General features: G+C 34.0%; 1 protein-coding gene across 1 annotated transcript; it reads right to left on the bottom strand.

The window, feature by feature from the left end:
* Positions 1 to 583: 583 nt before the first annotated feature.
* On the bottom strand, positions 584 to 18,190 carry LOC133192790 (uncharacterized). Its single transcript, XM_061328801.1, has 16 exons — positions 17,851 to 18,190; positions 14,887 to 15,042; positions 14,211 to 14,385; positions 13,867 to 14,046; positions 13,389 to 13,536; positions 12,429 to 12,504; positions 10,923 to 12,272; positions 10,741 to 10,827; positions 10,622 to 10,648; positions 10,286 to 10,446; positions 8,820 to 8,911; positions 7,973 to 8,127; positions 3,275 to 3,485; positions 2,663 to 2,745; positions 2,332 to 2,432; positions 584 to 1,768 (listed from the first exon to the last, which is right to left on the bottom strand). Exons 1-16 carry the CDS (start codon positions 18,182 to 18,184, stop codon positions 1,628 to 1,630), a joined length of 3,477 nt encoding a protein of 1,158 aa, XP_061184785.1. The 5' UTR covers positions 18,185 to 18,190; the 3' UTR covers positions 584 to 1,627.
* Between the last annotated feature and the right edge of the window lie 469 nt (positions 18,191 to 18,659).

Below are 18,659 nucleotides of genomic sequence, written 5' to 3'. Positions count from 1 at the left end.
GAAATCAGAAAAATGTGACAAATGTACGATTTGACTTGAATAATCAAACAGAAATACACTAAGAAACTAAGAAGAGTGAAAGACAAACTACATAGGACCGAGAAAATACTTCGAGATAACCAAGGATTCGAGATATCCACGGTAAAAATCTTATGGAATTAGTAGTTTGGACTTCAAAATGACTTCGACATATCCATGGTATTCGAGATATCCGTGTTCGAGGTACCGAAGTTCAACTGTAATTTATCTCAGACGACTGCAAGACAAATTCTTCCCCTTAATATTCGCAACATTTAGAGTAAAGTTTAACTGCTTAATCAAACTTTTCTTGAGTTCTCGCCAGTAGTCAAATAAAATGAGATAAATTGGAAAAATTCTCTAAGTTAAAATAAACTCTCACCTGGACATTAGTAAACGACGACTGACATACAATACACTAATGAACTCTATTAATAAATTTTTAACAAATCCATTTTTTAAATATTTATTGACACGTAAAAGCATGAAAGATATACATTTATATTTAATGTTGAGATAATGCATGCTTGTAGTTTATCATAACAAACATATATCTTATCACTTATGTAAAAAAAAAATAGATTAAAATTTATCATCTCTATATCTGCACAGAGAGAAATGACATTAAAATATGTAAGTTAATTGATATAAATATATAATTGATATAATTTCAACAAAATGATATATAAAGGATTGCATGAGTGGTGAAAGCCAGTCAATGACTAAGTATACATTTTACCAATACATAGGAAAAATTGTACAATTAGTATAGCTAGAGAAACTGTTCAATAAGTATAATTAGAGAAACTGTACAATACGTATAGTTCTAGAGAAACTGTACAATACGTATAGTACAATAAATATAGTCCTAGAGAAACTGTACAATAAATATAGTTACAGAAACTGTACAATAAGTATAGTTCTAGAGAAGTGTACAATTAGTATAGTTACAGAAACTGTACAATAAGTATAGTTAAACTGAATCATGTATAATCACACAATCATACTGTATAGGGTCTGACCGTCTAATTTCGCTTATTCTTCCTCTGCAACATCAGCGCTGAGGTTGATTTAACACGTTCCCAATCTTTTTAACATACGGATTTTTCACTGTTTTGTGAATTCGCAACTTTGTGAGAAAGCTAATATAATTTTTTTATATCTATACAGTAGTACGAGTTAACAACAACTGTTCATAAAAGGAAATTTTCAGTTAGGCCTAAACATTCATAAAAAAGATTATTATGATAATCATTAATCATAAGAATGAAATGTCAAGTTTGAAAAAAGCAAGTTTCCTTTATTTTTCATAATCAAACAGGTTTTTACTCATAATGCCCAGATTTAAGATTTCAGTCAGGTAGAAATTCACTTTAATTTCGCTTTATAAATAGTCTAAAAATTGAAAATACCATAATGGACTACATAATGTAGCAGGAAACTGATGAGATTACAAAGAAAAATATAAAGTACTGTATACAAAAAAGTCAAATTACGAGACTAATGCTTTCTTTGTTGATACGGTTTGTGAAGTTTGTGGTCAGTAGAGTAGAACCATGCAACAAAGAAAATTTATTTACTAAACTGTTACTATGGCCTTGTCCCAAGGTCAGGTATCTATTCTTTTTAATACGATTGTCATATTGACCTTCCGTTTGTTGCTGAAGGACGACCTGAGAGCGTTGACTGCCACAGAATGTCTGACTCCTACCATACTGTGACCATCGATGGACAAGATGACCATTCCAGGCTGTGAAGCAGAACATGGTATTCATACTCATACATGTGTTCTACAGGTCATTATATTAAATTCAAAATATTCGAAAATATGCTGATCAAACTTAAATTTCATTTGAAACTGATTATTGCCTGTAATGCTTTTGGTTAAACAGTTTTTGGTTAGAAGTGATTAGTAAGGGGCGCTGTAGAAAATATTATACAATTATTGCTGTTTTTTGAGGTCAATACGATGATTTAGAAACCTGAGGAGTACAATATTCACCGAGCTCGAAGGGCGAGGTGAATATTGTACTTCGAAGGTGTCTAAATCATCGTATTGACCTCAAAAAACAGCAATAACTGTTTTATTATATGATTATCTATTTTTGGTCCAATGTAGAATAAATAATTCCTTATATTGACCTGGAAATAATTCCTTATATTGACCTGGAAGGTCACATGCAGGTCAATATAACGTAATATTTTTCTAACATTGTTGGATCTCAGCCAATCAGAGAGATGAGAATTATTCAATCATATAATAAAGCAAATTAATTCATACACCTCTGGTGTGTTGTGAGGGGGAGTAAATACCTGTATCGCTGGTTCGTCCGCTGCTGCCCCATCCTCTAACACCTGTTCTACCTTGATCTCAGGCTGGGCTTTACTCTCTATGCCTCCCGACACACAGAGACCTGCAAGAGTTTGACATGGTTTTATTTCATATGTTTGTATCATAAAAAAGTTCATGCATATATTATATACTTTTTTTCTGTCTCACACATCTTGAAAACGATTAACCAATTTTAATATTTCCTTTTGATATTCTACACTATATGTTTATATCAGTCATTGACTCGTTTACATATCATTTCTATAAATCACATTTGTAATATTCATGCAAGATTTAAGTATCACGTTGTACCTAGGTTTTGTTTGTTCTTGGAAATGTTAGCTGTTATTTTTCTTGTAGATATCTCACTAGACTTCAAGGAAATCACATCACTTCTAAAAGAAAAATGTATTTATTTGTTTCACTATTTAAATATAAGTGTATATTTTCATTTTAATGTTAGTATTGTTAATATTAATTCATAGAACTTCAAAGCTTGTAAAAAAAAAAAAAAAACAGAAAAGAACGATAACTGATAAGTTGTAAATCCTTAATACGTACATGCATTTCAATACCAATAGAGCCCTTTTATAAGGTCAATCCATAGATATATCGACTTCACAGATCGAGTGACCGCAAAGTGCAACGTCGATATGTTTTTCTGTGAAGTCGATATTTTTTTGGATTGACCGAATCAAAGGATTTTTGTAATATTATTTTCTTTGGAACAAATAAGACACAAACAATTGTTTTAAAGACTTTTCACCATTATAAACACATTTATGGATGTTCCCTATTATTTTCAGCAACTCAGGTCAATAACGTAAAATAAAAATTTTGCATTTTGATATCAAACCAACCAGTCAGATTTATTGAATAACTCAATTTAAATAATATTTTCTTATATTTTGCTATTTATTGCACCTTGTGTCTTCTTGAATGGAGTCTGTTCTGCTACAGAGCCCAGAGTCATGCCTGAGGACGTCAATATCTCTATCTCCATAAGCTTCTCTATCTCCATCATTATCATCATCTCTATCTTTGGCTCCAGACAAGGCCTCTACAACCGTCTTCTTCAGCTCCTGTTCCCTTGAGAACTGTTCAACGGACTTCACATAGAAATGGCCGTGCTCATCTGGGGAAGAAATGTTCAGGGAAAATAAATACTTCCTGTAGAATGAATATAAGATACCATAGGATATCAATTTGTTTGCAAATATTTTCAGCAACAGTATCGAACTAACATAGCAGTTCTAATGAAAATTTAACTGACGTCTTTAACATACGTAAAAAATCGACTCATAAAGTAATTTTTAGAATTCTTTGAAAATCACCAGAATATATCAAATAAATATGTGCATTGAGAAAGTTTTATGATAAAAATATTTAATTTCGTTATATTTTTCATTCGTTCAGATAAGCATAACCTTCTAAAGTAGGGTAAAATATGCCAAATATACTGGATTAATTTTTTTTAACTTTAAATCATTTTTATTATGTTTGAATTGAAGAATGGGCATTAGCATAATAGTGCAAATATAGATTATCATTATGTAGTTTGTATCATTTTATGAAATTTGTTATCAAAAATTGCCATCAAAACATTAGGATAAAATAATAAATGTGTCAAAAACATTTAATGCACCGAATTTTAGGTTTTATTTATTTGAAAAAAAAAATGAATGATAAAATGAATTAATGTTCTCATATATCAACGCAGCGTGCGATATCTGGCATATGTGATAATGATAACGATATCTATGACGTCATACAACAATTACACAACACATGGAATACCTATTGCGTAATCCATTTGCGGAATGGCATCTGTTACAAGAGAGACAGAAATATTGATAGTGCGTGATTATTTGAAATAAAATTCATACATTTTGATTGAAAACAATGTTTAAGCACTTAGACCCCTTAACTGTAACTCTGGTCTCATGTGACAAATATTTTACCTTGGTGAAGACTCTATTATCATTATCAATTATCATAAACATGTAGCTTGTCTCCTCAAAGTTCATGAGAAAAGAAACGATACACCTCATAATAAATTTCAATATATGCCAAACTTAGCATGATCCTTAAGCCTGACCCCTGGATCCTGGGGACATGAATTTTATAATTTTTGTAGAGGGCTAGCTGCTCATAATTTGCCTGTTATATCCCATGGGTAAATGAAACACATTTTTGAAGATTCAATATAAATGAACTTTTAAATATAACTAACTTAGCTCTAACCTGGGGTCTGAACCGTGGGGCAAGGGGCCATAAAAATTTTGGTGGAGATTTAAGTGTAAATTATAATCATACAAACAGTTTGTTCCCTAGACGACCATAAGTAAACAAAAAGACTTTCACAAATTCAATGGATTTTAATATGACCAATTTTGCCCCACCCTAGTGCCTGAATTATAGGCCCAGGAGCCATGAATTCCAGAATTTTGGTAAAGGGCTAAGTGTTTATTACACTAGTTATCTTGGAAAAAAAATTTCAGAATACCTCTGAGTAGAGAAGATTTTTTTTTAAGATAATTTTTCAATTAATAGACCATAGGGTCATGAATTTCACAGTTTTTGTAAAAACTTTAGTATTGGGATTATGGAAATAGTTATTATAATCATAGAAACAATTTGCCTGTTAAAATTTCCTTGAGTACAAAAGAAACCTTTCAAAAATATTGCATTTTCAATAAATATATATCTCCACCTATGCTCCGCCCTAAGGCCTGAACCTAGGACCCTTGGGCCATAAATTTCTCAATTTTGGTTTTTAAAAAAATGAGTACTCATTAGAATTATGCTAATATATTGTCTTTTTGATGTCAAAGAGCGAAAAGGGAAGATTTTAAGAGAGATAATGAACATTTTGGTAAAGTGTGCTTATTGATTATCATAATTATGACAAAAAATGACTGTTACATGTCTAGGAGAACCTTTTTGAGCCTTTTAGGTCAAATGAGTCACTCAGGTGACCTATTGCTATCTGATTTTATCCGTTTTCATTCGTTATACGTAAACTGTGGAGCCAAAACCATCAAATTCTTCATTCCTGGACATCAAGCAGTGATACTGTTACCATGATTGTAATAATCAAAGAGCACTCTACCATAATTTTAAGTTGATGGCCCCTTGGTTCAGATGCCATGGCGGGGCTAAGTTGTTCATATATCTTTATTTGCAATATACATGTACATGTATTTAATAAAATCTTCTTTATTAATGGACATCTAACAGACAATTTGGTGCATAATTATGAAGAGTATTCAACTATATTAAAATTGTAAAACCCATGGCCCCTGGCCCATGGTTCATGCCTTAGGTAAGGACTTAGTTGTTTCTGTGCTGAAAATACATCTTTGAAAATGTTTTCTCTACCCAAGGACATTTAGCAGTCACATTATTTTCAACATTATAATTAAAACTTTGCCCTCTACCAAAATTGCGATTTTATGACCCCTTGGCTATGGTTCAGGCTTCAGCGCGGAGCAAATCATACATTGTATATTGTATACTGAAAAAAATTATATCTTTGAATATCCTTTACTCATGGAACTCTAGTGGGCAAATTGTGTGTATATTTACTAAAAGAACCAAAATTCGTGATTCCTGAGTCTAGCGTTCAAGCCCCAGGGTGTAGCTAATTTAGTAATATATTGAAAATAAATAACATCTTTGATTTTTTTTCTTTTCTGAAGGACATCTGGTGAAAATGCTGTTTGCATGAATGTAATGACATTTCATCAAAATTGTGAAGTTCATGGCCTCTTGCCATGGTTCATGCCCAAAGGTGGGGTAAGTTGGTTCTGTATTAAAAGTACATTACATCCTCGTAAATCTTCATTTACTCATGGACATCTAGAAGTCGAATTCTTTGCATAAGTATAATGATCATGCAGCTAGCCCTCTATAAACATTATTCAATTTATATCCACTAGGTCTACATGTATGCGTTAAGCCTTGGTGTGGGTTTAAGTTGGTCATATATTGAAATTTATCCTACAGTGTACCTTATATTCTTTACTCCTGGCTCTGGGACCATAAAACTTAGACGAGCTTCATCACTTTTGATCTCAGTCTCACTTTTCCATAAGGAAGTAACAGTGGAAAAGTGAGATCGAGATCAAAAGTGAGCTCATCTAAGTTTTACGGCCCCGGATTCAAAACTTCTAGGAAACAAAGTGCATGAATATGATACCGATTATATGGTCCTCAACAAACATGAAGTTTTTGTATCTTGAGTCCAGAGTTCCAGTTATGGGTAGGACCAAAATGACTATAGCTTGATGTCACATTAAAATCATCCTATCATATTTTTGGTAATGTATTTTAAATTTCATGTAAATATCCCGTGGGGAACCCCTTCGTTTTAAATGTGTTATTACTGTACATATCCTTCCCTGAACCTCAATTCACTGGACCTTAAAGCCCGCCAGTCCGTGCGAGTTAGTTTGGACACGGCAGTCCAGAGAGGAGGACGCTTTAACCCCCTCTCAAATATGTTTTCTTACCAGCATTAATAGTTACACCGAGTACCAGTTGTTTTTCAGGGCTTACTTTGTATTTTTTTTTGTGTGTGTAATGGTCCAGCTTTTCTGAGGTAAGGTTTATGTTTACAATTTTATCTTAGTTATTTTCTTGTATCATTCATTTGTCCTAAAACACCCAGTCACCGCATTTCTCATCAGTTTTAGCATGTATATGTTGTTTAATGTGATTACTATATATAGCAACACGTATTTGAATATTTATAAGTATGGTGTACAATTTCCGTAATAATAATTTGTCTGTAAAGTAGCAATTCGTAATATTGCATTTGTGTATGGGTTGTATGTATAGTTTAAACAGCTGTTAAACATATCATGTGTGTTTAATTAAGTCTTATCTAAGACGTGTACATTATCTGTAAATCTGATAATGAGTAAAATATGTATTTGTGTTAAGCCACAAGAGCTTATTAGTAAAACGTTTGTATGTGTATGTTGGAGCAGGTTCCATCCATCCATAGTATATGTAGAGACTGTATGGAGAGGCCACCCGGTGCCTCCAGTGTGTCCGCCCTCCCATAATGATGTGTAATAGAGAGGCCCTAGAGATCTTCCTCTAGCCGGTGGAGTGGAAGGCGCGGAAGGACAAAAACCCATTATAGGACAAACAACGGATATTGTGTATTTGTACATTTATTGTAATTAAATATGTAAATTATCTGGACAAAAGCATTTGAGTTATATTTAAATTTAGTAAAGAAGTAAATCCGTTCGACAATCTGTGACACTTGAAAAACTCAAGATACTCAGGTGACCGTTAAGGTCCATTGGCCTCTGTTGAAGATTGCATTTGGCCAACCTTTTAAGCACGATGAAGCAAGGACCATGGAATTCACTATTAAATTTCCCTTCACCCATAGATGCTTTACAACAAAATTGGTTCAAAAGTTTACGGACGATGCATAAAAAGAATAACAGCTAGCAAAAAGGTCACCTGAATGACTAAGATTAACTATAAGTTACAACAAATTATAATTGGTTTATATCGTCTTTTTCTTTTTGTTTATATCGTCTTTTTAAAATCATATAATTTACATACTAAGAAAATTGTTTAAATAAAGTAAAAATTGACCCGTTTCGGTGTGGAGCAAGTGCTTCTTTGGCTTGCGCTCCTTGCCATGGTTAAGATAAAGATGTAGTTTGGTCGACAATTTTTCATAAGCTTCCTTTTCGTATCTGCTGACTGATAGCTCGAATCTGTAGATGTCCACAGGGAAGATAACACTTCTGTAAAACACCACCAAACAATTCTAATTTATTCAAAATAAATATAATTTTTTCCTTAAAAGGGCGCGGGTCCATTTTCAGTCAATAAAATACCTTTTTCAAAAAAAAAATATGATAAACGAAACAAAATCAATAAAACGGTTTTTAGATATCTTGTTTAAAGATCTTGGGATATACTCTATACAAGGAAATTTTCGCCCTCGTTATATTTTCGTCGGTTTCGCCATCGTGGCAAGTGAACGAATTTAAGACGAGGCAAACATAAAAAAAGACAGCAATATTTTTTCAACAATTAAAACTGTGTCTGTGTGAATTTAAACAAGGGGCAAAATTGTTTCCAAGGGTGAAAGGAAAATGGGGCGAAAATGACCCTGTATATAGTTTCCTCTTTTGGGGAGTGAATAAGGCGGATCCAAAGTTATTTTCAATCTACTTTATCTTGTAAATTTAATTAATTACACTGAAAATTACAAAAAATGCTCTGCTAGATACGCTTTTGGAGAGAAACATTTCTAGTAAGAAAACACTTTATGTAACAAAAGACAAACGCTACATCTATTATTTCTATTTCACTTACATTTAGCATCAAAGATGCTTCAAAATTTTTATTAAAAAAAAGTAAATTTGTCAAATATTAAGTTCAAGTATTCGGATTTAATGAAAACTAGAGTGGTTTGGTAGTGGATCAGTACCTTATTTCCCTCAGTAATAAGATCTTCTCTGGAGTATCTAACATGGCTAATAGAACCTCCAACAATCGGTCCAGATCATGACTTTCATGGTACTAACAGAAAAAAAGAAATACCATTAAGTCGACAACACACTTAAAAAGACTTTGACATTTGCATAGAATATTAATTTTCTCTTCGCACTTCATAACCGATTTGGTGATATTTACCGTTCGTACTTTGTGGCTCTTGGTATATTGTAGCCGGAAGAAAAAAACATTGTTTGTAAATCTTCTTTTATCACATTCCACGTAATATAGAGCACTTAATGATTGTATTAGAACGTGTGAACGAGGGAGGGAATGTCTACATTTATATATTTCTCATAAAAACTGTCTTTTTCATCTCTAGATTCCACAAAATATAATGAGATGGGTAAATTCCACTTACCATTAATTAGATAGATCTTATAGATTACTTTTCCTAGCCTTTTTATTTATAATAGTCCATTATACAGTCATCGAAGACCATCTTCTCATTTAGTTTGTGTCTTTAATCTAATATTAAGTCTTTTGTAGAACCTTTTTATCGAGATGAGAAGAAATTCGTAACGTTAATTCTTACATAACCAAAACAGCTGTCAGAAGGCAGAGGGGTAACGAACAGCTTTTGATAGTAGATGAGACAAACAAATTAAGGCACGGGGTTGCTATAAATTTATCATTAGGTACACTGTGGATAAAAAAAACTCTTCTGATTATAAGCTTGTCAAAATAAGATAAAAGTACATTAATGGCTCTTGTAACTTTTCACTCACTTTAAATTACATCTCTCTTTTTGGCGAGACCTTCTTAGAAGAGTACAAATGTGTTCATTAATTTCCCTCTATATTCTGATGGTTTCTTGCACTTTATCTTTCAATTTTTAATAGAAATACTAGACTGCTACAAATAATACATTTTATATCTTTTCAAATTAAGCATCTGCAGCTTTTCAACCGCTATTAAAGAAAGATGAGAATCCAATTAAATAAGCCGTTATCCTTGATTTCACAGCTCTTCACACTTCAGGATACATTATCTTAACAAACTAAAACTGATGGGTAATTTTAAAATCAATCCTCGTGTGAAGACCTCCCTAATCTTTAACTTTAAACCTTATTTACACACTTGTGATTTAAGAATGATACAATTACATTAAATTTCTTTTTCAGGAAGAAAACGGAGTAATGACAAGATAGTTTTATCACTCGGTTTTAAAGAGTTTAATGACATATTACAGTTTCTTTGTCAGAGTATTTCATAGAAGTTTGGAATATAATAAATTGAAGTAGAACCATTGATTTGTTGAAAGATTACAAAGTGAAAGGCAGCGTATAGCAAGCGAGATAACTCATTCGCTGAATTTCTACTTTGAATGACGTAACTTTCGCCGATGTTACAGGCGAGACAACTCGGTCAGTGAACTACTACAGATCTTTTGCTTCTTACCATTCTGATCTGTGTTAGAAGGTCTGAAAGTTCTTGTGCGTCTAGAAACCGTTTGGATGCCTCCTCTAAAGCCTTCACACTGTTGGAAGACACGGTGGTTTTTTGGAACTTGTTTGATGAAACTCTTTGCCTGTCTGACTGTTCATTTTCCCTTGCTATCTCTTAAAGAGTACAGAAGTTATTAAATCGTCATATTGTCACTCTATATATCCTTTTAGAAGATACACTAAAAAGAACTTAGCTTTCTAAATTATGCTTTGATTTCTTCGAAAGATCATAGTCGCAATACAGCTAACTTGTATATATTTCTCTGGTCATTCTTTTTTAAATATTTACCTCTTAACCTTTCTTCTAGACCTTTGCCTGCAAAGATAAACATCAGTATAATATTGTAACTTGTTTTTAAATTTGTGATTTGAAAAATTGCACAATACTTGAGCTTGCTCATAGCTTACGTGAGAGGGGCTTAATGCGTAAACTTCCTTTAATCTTGTCTCTTAAGACTTTCCAGTTTCCACGAGCTCTGCGTTTTGAAGCCAAGTCTAGGGAAAGACAAATTTAGATTCTTAACTTTTTAAAAATTTATTAACGAACAACAAATCTTGTAATATCCTATTTTTTAGTGTTCAGAATGTACCTCTAGTTTTGTCTTTCTCCGGAGTCTTCGGCATCTTTAAGTTTCCTGAAATCTCTGTCATCGGAGAAGAACCTGGATCCTTGTGGTCCTCCTTTTGTCGGTTGTCTACTTCATCTTTCTTACTCTGATTAACAGGAAGCAAAATGGTCTGTTCCTGCAATTCCAACGGTGATAGTTGCGGCTTACTACTTCTAAAGCTGGTTGATTCGTACTTAAGAAGGTTTCTATTTTTTATTTCATGTTTTATCTTTTCGGATGATGACACCGAGTCCGATTCATTTTGAACTAAGTGTTCAGTATCACTTGGAAGTGAATGAATCTCCTCAGAATCACCTATCTGTCTATCGAAACTTCGCATGACTACAATCTCTTCATCACTGACTACAAAACCTGTACTTAATTGTCTCTCGATGGAAGCATATGGATTTACTTCTTTTTGAATTTGAGAAGCATTGTTCTTTTCCACAAATTCCTGAATTTCAATATCATCTTCAATGTGATCACTGTCTTTCCTGGAAATATATCGAACACTCGATGCCGGCGAAGGAGATGATTGGCGACTTGTTTGATATTCCTTCAAATCTGGAGCGTTCATCCTTGAATCAAATTCTTGTTCCGAATATTCGCCCATACTTCGTCGAGAAGACGCTGGGCTGACACTTTCATCTTCTCCATTATATTTAAATATTTCTTCGTCGGACCAAGCTGTGTATCGTCTGGTCTCTGGTGAACAACTCAGTCTTCCTGGTGAACAATCCAGACTTACTGGTGAACAACTCAGACTTGCTGAACAACTGTCTTCAGCGTCTGATGGTTCCAAAAACTCCATCTTTTCTTCTATAATTTTATTGTTCCTCGAAGAGTACTGCCTTGAAGTCTTTGAAATATAAACCGCCTCGTCATCTGTTTCTTTCAAAGTGAGATCGATCACGGTTTCTTTCTCAATGTCTATCGGTGTATCTTCCTTCCGCTCAATATCTACAAGTTCGAATTCTTCCATCATTTTTGCATCCATTGTCATCATACTGTATTCTCCTTGAATTCCAGATCCCTCATCTGAATCCGACTCACCAGAATTGTATTCGTCCTTCCGAAACTCTGAGTTATAAGCAGGATTTTGGAACCCCTCGGCGTGTTTCCACATTTCTAAGTTGACAGACCCCAAATCGTCCATATCGCTGTCGTCTACTATCATTTTCTCTTTTCCTGATCCTTGGCTTGTGCTTGGAAGATAAATCTCGGATTGCAAAGGAAGTCCGTCATTGTATGCGCTGTCAGAATTATGGTCATGTGACCGCTGAGACAAAACTTCCACCGGAACTTTTACATGCAGTGCTTTGTTTTTGCGTGCTATATGGAATTGAAACAAAGCAAGCAGCATTAAATTTTAAAGAAACACAAAATCTGAGTGTTTTCTTCTATTACTTTATTAACAATTACTATATTCAACAACTCAACAATTACTGTTCATCTCATACAGTGCCATGATATATTGTGAGAACGTACTTCCAACTTTAGGGTTTCCATGAATCCAAGAATATTTTCCATACACCTCTTTAAATGCCGGGTATCGACCAACATCCTGTTTAAAATTCAAAGCTTTTTTTATTCGTTTATAAATTATTTTCTTAAATATCATTCTTAACAAATTTCATTCGCTAAAAAATGTACGGGATGAATCTGTATACTAGTATCACTAGAGAAGCTTACAAATGGAGGACTTACTCTCAGTGATGTAGTGTGAGTAGCTTTAAGAAAAGAACTTATTTTTAGTGATATAGTGTGAGTAGTTTTAAGTGGAGGACTTACTCTCAGTGATGTAGTGTGAGTAGCTTAAAGTGTAGAATCTACTCTCAGTGATGTAGAGTAAGTATCTTTCAGATGAGGACTCACTCTCAGCGATGTAGTGTGAGTAGCTTTAAATGAACGACTCAATTTCATTGATGTGATGTGAATGTTCAATAGGAGGACTTACTCTAAGTTATGTAGCTTAAAATGTAGGAACTCACAGTGACATAGTGTGAGTAGCTTTGATTGGATGACTTACTCACAGGAATGAAGTGTGAGTACATTTAATTGGATGACTTACTCACAGGAATGTAGTGAGAGTAGCTTTAATTGGAGGACTTACTCACAGGAATGTAGTGTGAGTAGTTTAGCTGGATGACTTACTCACAGGAATGTAGTGTGAGTAGCTTTAGTTGGATGACTTACTCACAGGAATGTAGTGTGAGTAGCTTTAGTTGGAGGACTCACTCACGGTGACGTAGTGTGAGTAGCTTTAAGTTTAGGACTTACTATCAGTGACGTGGTGTGAGTAGCTTTAAGTTTAGGACTTACTATCAGTGACGTGGTGTGAGTAGCTTTAAGTTTAGGACTTACTATCAGTGATGTGGTGTGAGTAGCTTTAAGTTTAGGACTTACTCTCAGTGATGTGGTGTGAGTAACTTTAAATGAAGGACTTACTCTCAGTGTAATAATTATGTGGTCCTGACTCGTTAGAACATCTACAGCCCTGGCATGTGTAACGTCTTCAAATTTAACACCGTTGACCTCCACTATCTGGTCTCCAACCCTTACCCCTTGGCGTTCTGCTTGCCCCCCTGGGTCAATGCTGAAAAAAAGTGATAAAGTTTTATTAATCATATTAAAATTTAGTCTAATGAATCTTAAGTTCTGAGCATATCTGCATTTTTGAATTTTTTAAATAAAAATGTTCAGTGTCCATCACTCCTCTGTTCACTTACATAAAATTTGTCTTGAATGGTAAGGATTTATAATCATAATTAAAATGCAAAGTATTTCAACATACCAAAAGGGGGAAATTGACAGAAATGTCCCTTTAACTTGACAATTTTATAAAGGAATAATAGAGTTATCTCTCTTATCAGAGGGTCAGTGAACTTTAAGGAGATGCCATTCCACTGTGTATACCTTGTCTTACCTTGACACGTAAATACCCAGGCCAAACTCTGACCCTCCCCTAATATTGAGCCCCAGAACTCCATCATTGATCAATGTCACTCTTCGCTCGGGAATATCCATGTCTAGACCTTTTATGTAGTGTGAAGCTCCAGATTTCTCAAACTCCCCACATATTACCGTCTTTTTCTCGTGGTCAAACCTGAAATAATTTTGTTTCCTGTCTCTTTTGGCAGTTGAATAATCCTACTTCAACCTCTTTCTAAATATAATTTTGTTGTTTTTTATGATTATTATATTGTATAGGAGGATTTTACTAGATATGGAAATTGTATACAATCTAAATTATTCATATTTTGTATTCACCATGCTGTCTTTTCCTTGAATAATCGCCATTTTGGCAGGTGCCCGGTCATCCTCAGTGTCATGTTGATATCTGAGCTGCTGGTCATAAGACTCGCCACAATACTGCTGGACTTATTCTTTAGACTGACGCCATTTACTGACAAGATTTTGTCACCAAACTCCAATCCTGCTCCAGCTGACCATATAAGAAGTAAGATTTAAAAACAAATTCTCTTTTTGTTCCTTTTTGAAAACCTTCAATTAATTGTTCAGTCAATCTGGTGTCAATAGGTTTAATAATTACATGTATTTAGGATTAGTGTAAATATACATTATTTTATGACTATAAATATTTTTAATGGCTGATTTTTTTTTACCAAACCGGAACAAAATGATGCAATTTTAAGAGAGGAGGGCTACTGCAATACTAATGAAAGATATGTTAATGAATTTTCTGAATAACAAGGAAATAATTTAAAGCATTTGTGTGCATTTTATCATAGGATAAAATTTAACATGTGTAACACAAAAGTTTCCTTGCTTCCGTAGATTCCATGTAATGTTAAGCTAATTTTAGATCAAATTTGTAGATGCAAGAATGTCGTGATTAATTATCTGTGAAAAAATCTAAATAAATCAAGGTTTTTGAATACAAAAACAGTACTGTGTGATATTAACTCCTACAAAATCAACTCACCCGCTAAAGAATCGGGTGTTACCTCACTGACATACACCCCCAGACCATGCTCTGATCCGCCCCTGATACTGAATCCTAGATTCTGTGATGGACTATCCCTATGTAAGGTTACTTCATGTAAATCCTCCCGAGTTTTCTCACCCTCCGACTCGTCCTCTGTAAAGAGATAACGGTAAAAAAAGAAAGATATGATAGAAGTTTAAACAGAACTTCAACAAAATCATTAATAATCTCAACTGCATCGTAATATGCATATTTGATATGGAAGAGGGGAAAGGGGGGGGTCATAATATAATTTTGAAATAAATTTGAAATCCAAATCTAAATACCTAAGTTTCTTCTTGTTATGCTAACATTTTCAATTAATTCTCTGGTCGCAGAAAAGATGAAGTACCAAAATCCAAATCGATCACATTTACATTTGGGGCATAATGCTGGTGGTATTTCACTGATTATAGTATTTTTGTAATTACATGTTTCATTCCGCATTAGATGAATTATTTCATCAGGGAAATTGCATTTTTGTGGAAAATATCAGCTGCAGAGCTAATACTGGGCGGTGATTTTATTATGAAACGGCGGAAATTCAGGTCATTTCCCTGAATTATTTATTTCACGGTACAAAAGATTGAATGTACAATGTATATCACTGCTTTTAGAAACACAGAATCTGAAATAGTGACATATGCATACATGTAGATACATAGGTAGATCTCTACAAAATTCGGGGCGGGTGTGGGAGGGGGGGCGGGGGGGCTTTAATATATATAGTCTATCAAATCCTCTCAGGAGGGTCAAGAAAATGACGAAATGGCTAAAATTGTAGTATTTTTTAGACAACGTTGTTTCACAAGCTGCCACTGAAATCAATAATAAAACATTTACATAACGATTATTTAAGTTGGATTTATTTAACATATATCCTATCAAAACTCGAAATTGTCCGTTTTTACTGCCACTGCAGGTTTACATATACAACAGAGAATATCAGCTCTTTTTTAATAATTTTACGTATGTACGAGGGGTTATCAAAAAGTTCGTGGACTAGCGTCAGAAAATTAAAACCGCTTTAGGTACATCAATGAATTTTTACACATTTAGTTAGCATCATCTTTTCTATCTATAGAATAAACCATAAATCATAATTTTTATTTTTTAATAAATTGTTAGTGTTTTTGTAAGCAAAGGTATGTCCAGGCGGCGCAACCTCTAATATGACGTTTTTTTCTACCTGAGTGTAACTGAAAAAAACTCTTTAGATATGAGTATTTGTCCTAAAAAAAACTCGTTAAATCAGGCATGTGGTACGAAACATTTGTTCAGTAAAATTTGCAATTTTTACCCCATTCTGTAATTTCTATGAAATTTTATCGTAAATTTTATATGGAGTGTCCAAACAATTATTGGCTTGAAAATAACGTCAAAAAGGGGGAGGGGTTTCTTTTTCAAACACTCTATAGAGTTTCGCTCCTGGAAAAACTGGTATTGACCTAAGGAATGTTTAAACTGGCTACAGAAAAATAAAATGCATCCAGAGTACTTGTTTTTTAATGCCCAAAAAGATTCAGAGAGATGAAATATGCACAGTTAGTGTCGATATGTAGTCAGGGTGTCAAAGGTCAGTCACGTCGAAAAGTGACGTTGATCATGTGTGGTAGAAATTGAACTCCAACAAGCTAAGTATTCTGGCATAATCAAGTGAGGATCTTTCCCCATATAAAGATCCATTTACAATATTATATGCATTGAAAACAGCTGCTCATGACATTGTAAATTTATATAAATAAGACGGGTTTAAGTCCTTACTTAACCCCAGGTAATCTCATAAAGATAAGTGTATGAGGTAGAGAGAGCGGACATTAAGAAACAATGACGTTAAGCGGACGTCATGACACTAAAGGGCGACAGCACCGGGTAATCACATAAAGTCTTTTTAATTTTAGAATAATTTGACAAATTATCAACGTATCAAGCTAAAATTTTCAACATTTCTTAAACTTTTGTTGTTTTATGTTCCGCATAAATTTTGTAAGCAAAGACTACATATTATTAATTTTATCGCGTCAGTCCACGAACTTTTTGATAACCCCTCGTAGTATGAATGTAAAATATCTATAGGTAAAGGTATTACACACTGTACGTATCATATGACATCCTTATGTTAATCGGCAAAGTCCATATGTCACCTACCTGAAGATTGATGCCCCAGGCATGTCCCCTTACCTGAGTGTCTTACCTGGCAAAAGGTAGACAATCAATACTGGAAGTAATGCTGCTGATGCATCCCTCCAGCTACGCCAAAACAATGGCGAAGACGGCAGTGTGATTAATTATTCATCGATGAAGGAAAAAGATCCTTTCCGAACAAAATTAGAAAAATGAAAAGTGGCCATTTTTCATTTGAGATAAATTTTTCAAGATGTATTTTATCTTATAGAAAAGATTTCAAGATGTATTTTTTTAGTTCTAGCTTTGGTTCAGTTTTAAATAGGATTGCTTAGTTTGAAATATATACTTGCAACACTACTTTTTCCTAAAATAACACATTGTTGTGAATAGTTTTTCATGAAATCAATTACTGTCTTTCTTTTTCTGAATTTCTTTCTGTAACTTAAAATCCTACTTATACAGTTATATTTCTACTTGTAATTTTTATATGTATATATTCTATATAATTTTCTTCGTCACTAATTTCAACAGTGATAAAAGTATTTCCCTGACGTTCGGGCCTTCTAAATATATTGATGGGTACTTGAAATCTAAATTTAAATTTTTCTTTCGAAAGGAGACCCTAATAATTGTCAAAATAATTTCTGGTATCATCCTCAGGACAGGAGCAATAGTTATTGGATTTATATTATAACGTTTAGATGCAAAGCTTTGTCTTAAATCTAGGTTAAAAATGTTATCGCCATTAATCAAGACAACCCTGAAACATCCCTAAACGAAACAAAAAATACCCACCACTGCTGAAGCTGACTGTGGTTCCTATCCCATCATCTTCGTCGTCCCAAAAGAAGGTTTTGAGTTGACCCCTGGCCCTTCTCTGACGGGTTTGTCTGTCGAATTCTGGCAGGTGCGCGTATGGAATCAGCTGACGCAGGACGTGGATGACCTCCATCCTATTTTCCTCCCTGATGACCTTGAACAGTCCAGGGACCAGTCGTTCAACCCTTCGTCTCCTGTGATAGTCGCTGAGAAGCTTATACAGGCCTAGGCGTTCAGGCTCAGTCAGGACATCCCGGCACACCTCAGCAAACTTCTCCACCGCCCGTCCCCTGGAAGTCCCACGATCCATTGTATTTGTCTGCAAGTAAGATGTACAGGGATGTATATAAAAATTAACACCGAAAGGGAAATTTGCAATGCCTTTTATACTATTACACAACTTTGATTCTAATTGACCCCATTTTTCTGCTTTTTTGATCTTTTTTCCCCTATTTCTATGAAAGTGTTTATCGTGTAGTTAAAATGTAGTAAAGTAACAAGGCAGAACCAAATTGTCATCACTTCTGATCTTATAATGCTTGTTAAAAAGGAAAAACGTGGAGTTGTAAGAAAATGGAACAGAGAGATAATGTCCAGATCCTTCACAAAACCAAAATATCATGTCTCTAACTTTTTTTAATGTTATTAATGTGCACATATAACCTATAAACTGAACTCTATAATGACTAGCCGTAGTGTGTACAAGAGCTTACAAGGGGGTAGGGGCCATATCTACCTACTTTTTGGAAAACTACATCAAAAAAGGAGGGAAAACCCTCACCCCC

This window comes from Saccostrea echinata, unplaced genomic scaffold (genome assembly GCF_033153115.1).
Source record: "Saccostrea echinata isolate AGI-Se365-2 ecotype Australia unplaced genomic scaffold, CSIRO_AGI_Sech_v1 ptg000001l, whole genome shotgun sequence".
Lineage (NCBI taxonomy): Eukaryota > Metazoa > Mollusca > Bivalvia > Ostreida > Ostreidae > Saccostrea > Saccostrea echinata.
The sequence above is the reverse complement of the archived record's forward strand: the minus strand, read 5'-3'. Positions and strand labels throughout refer to the sequence as shown.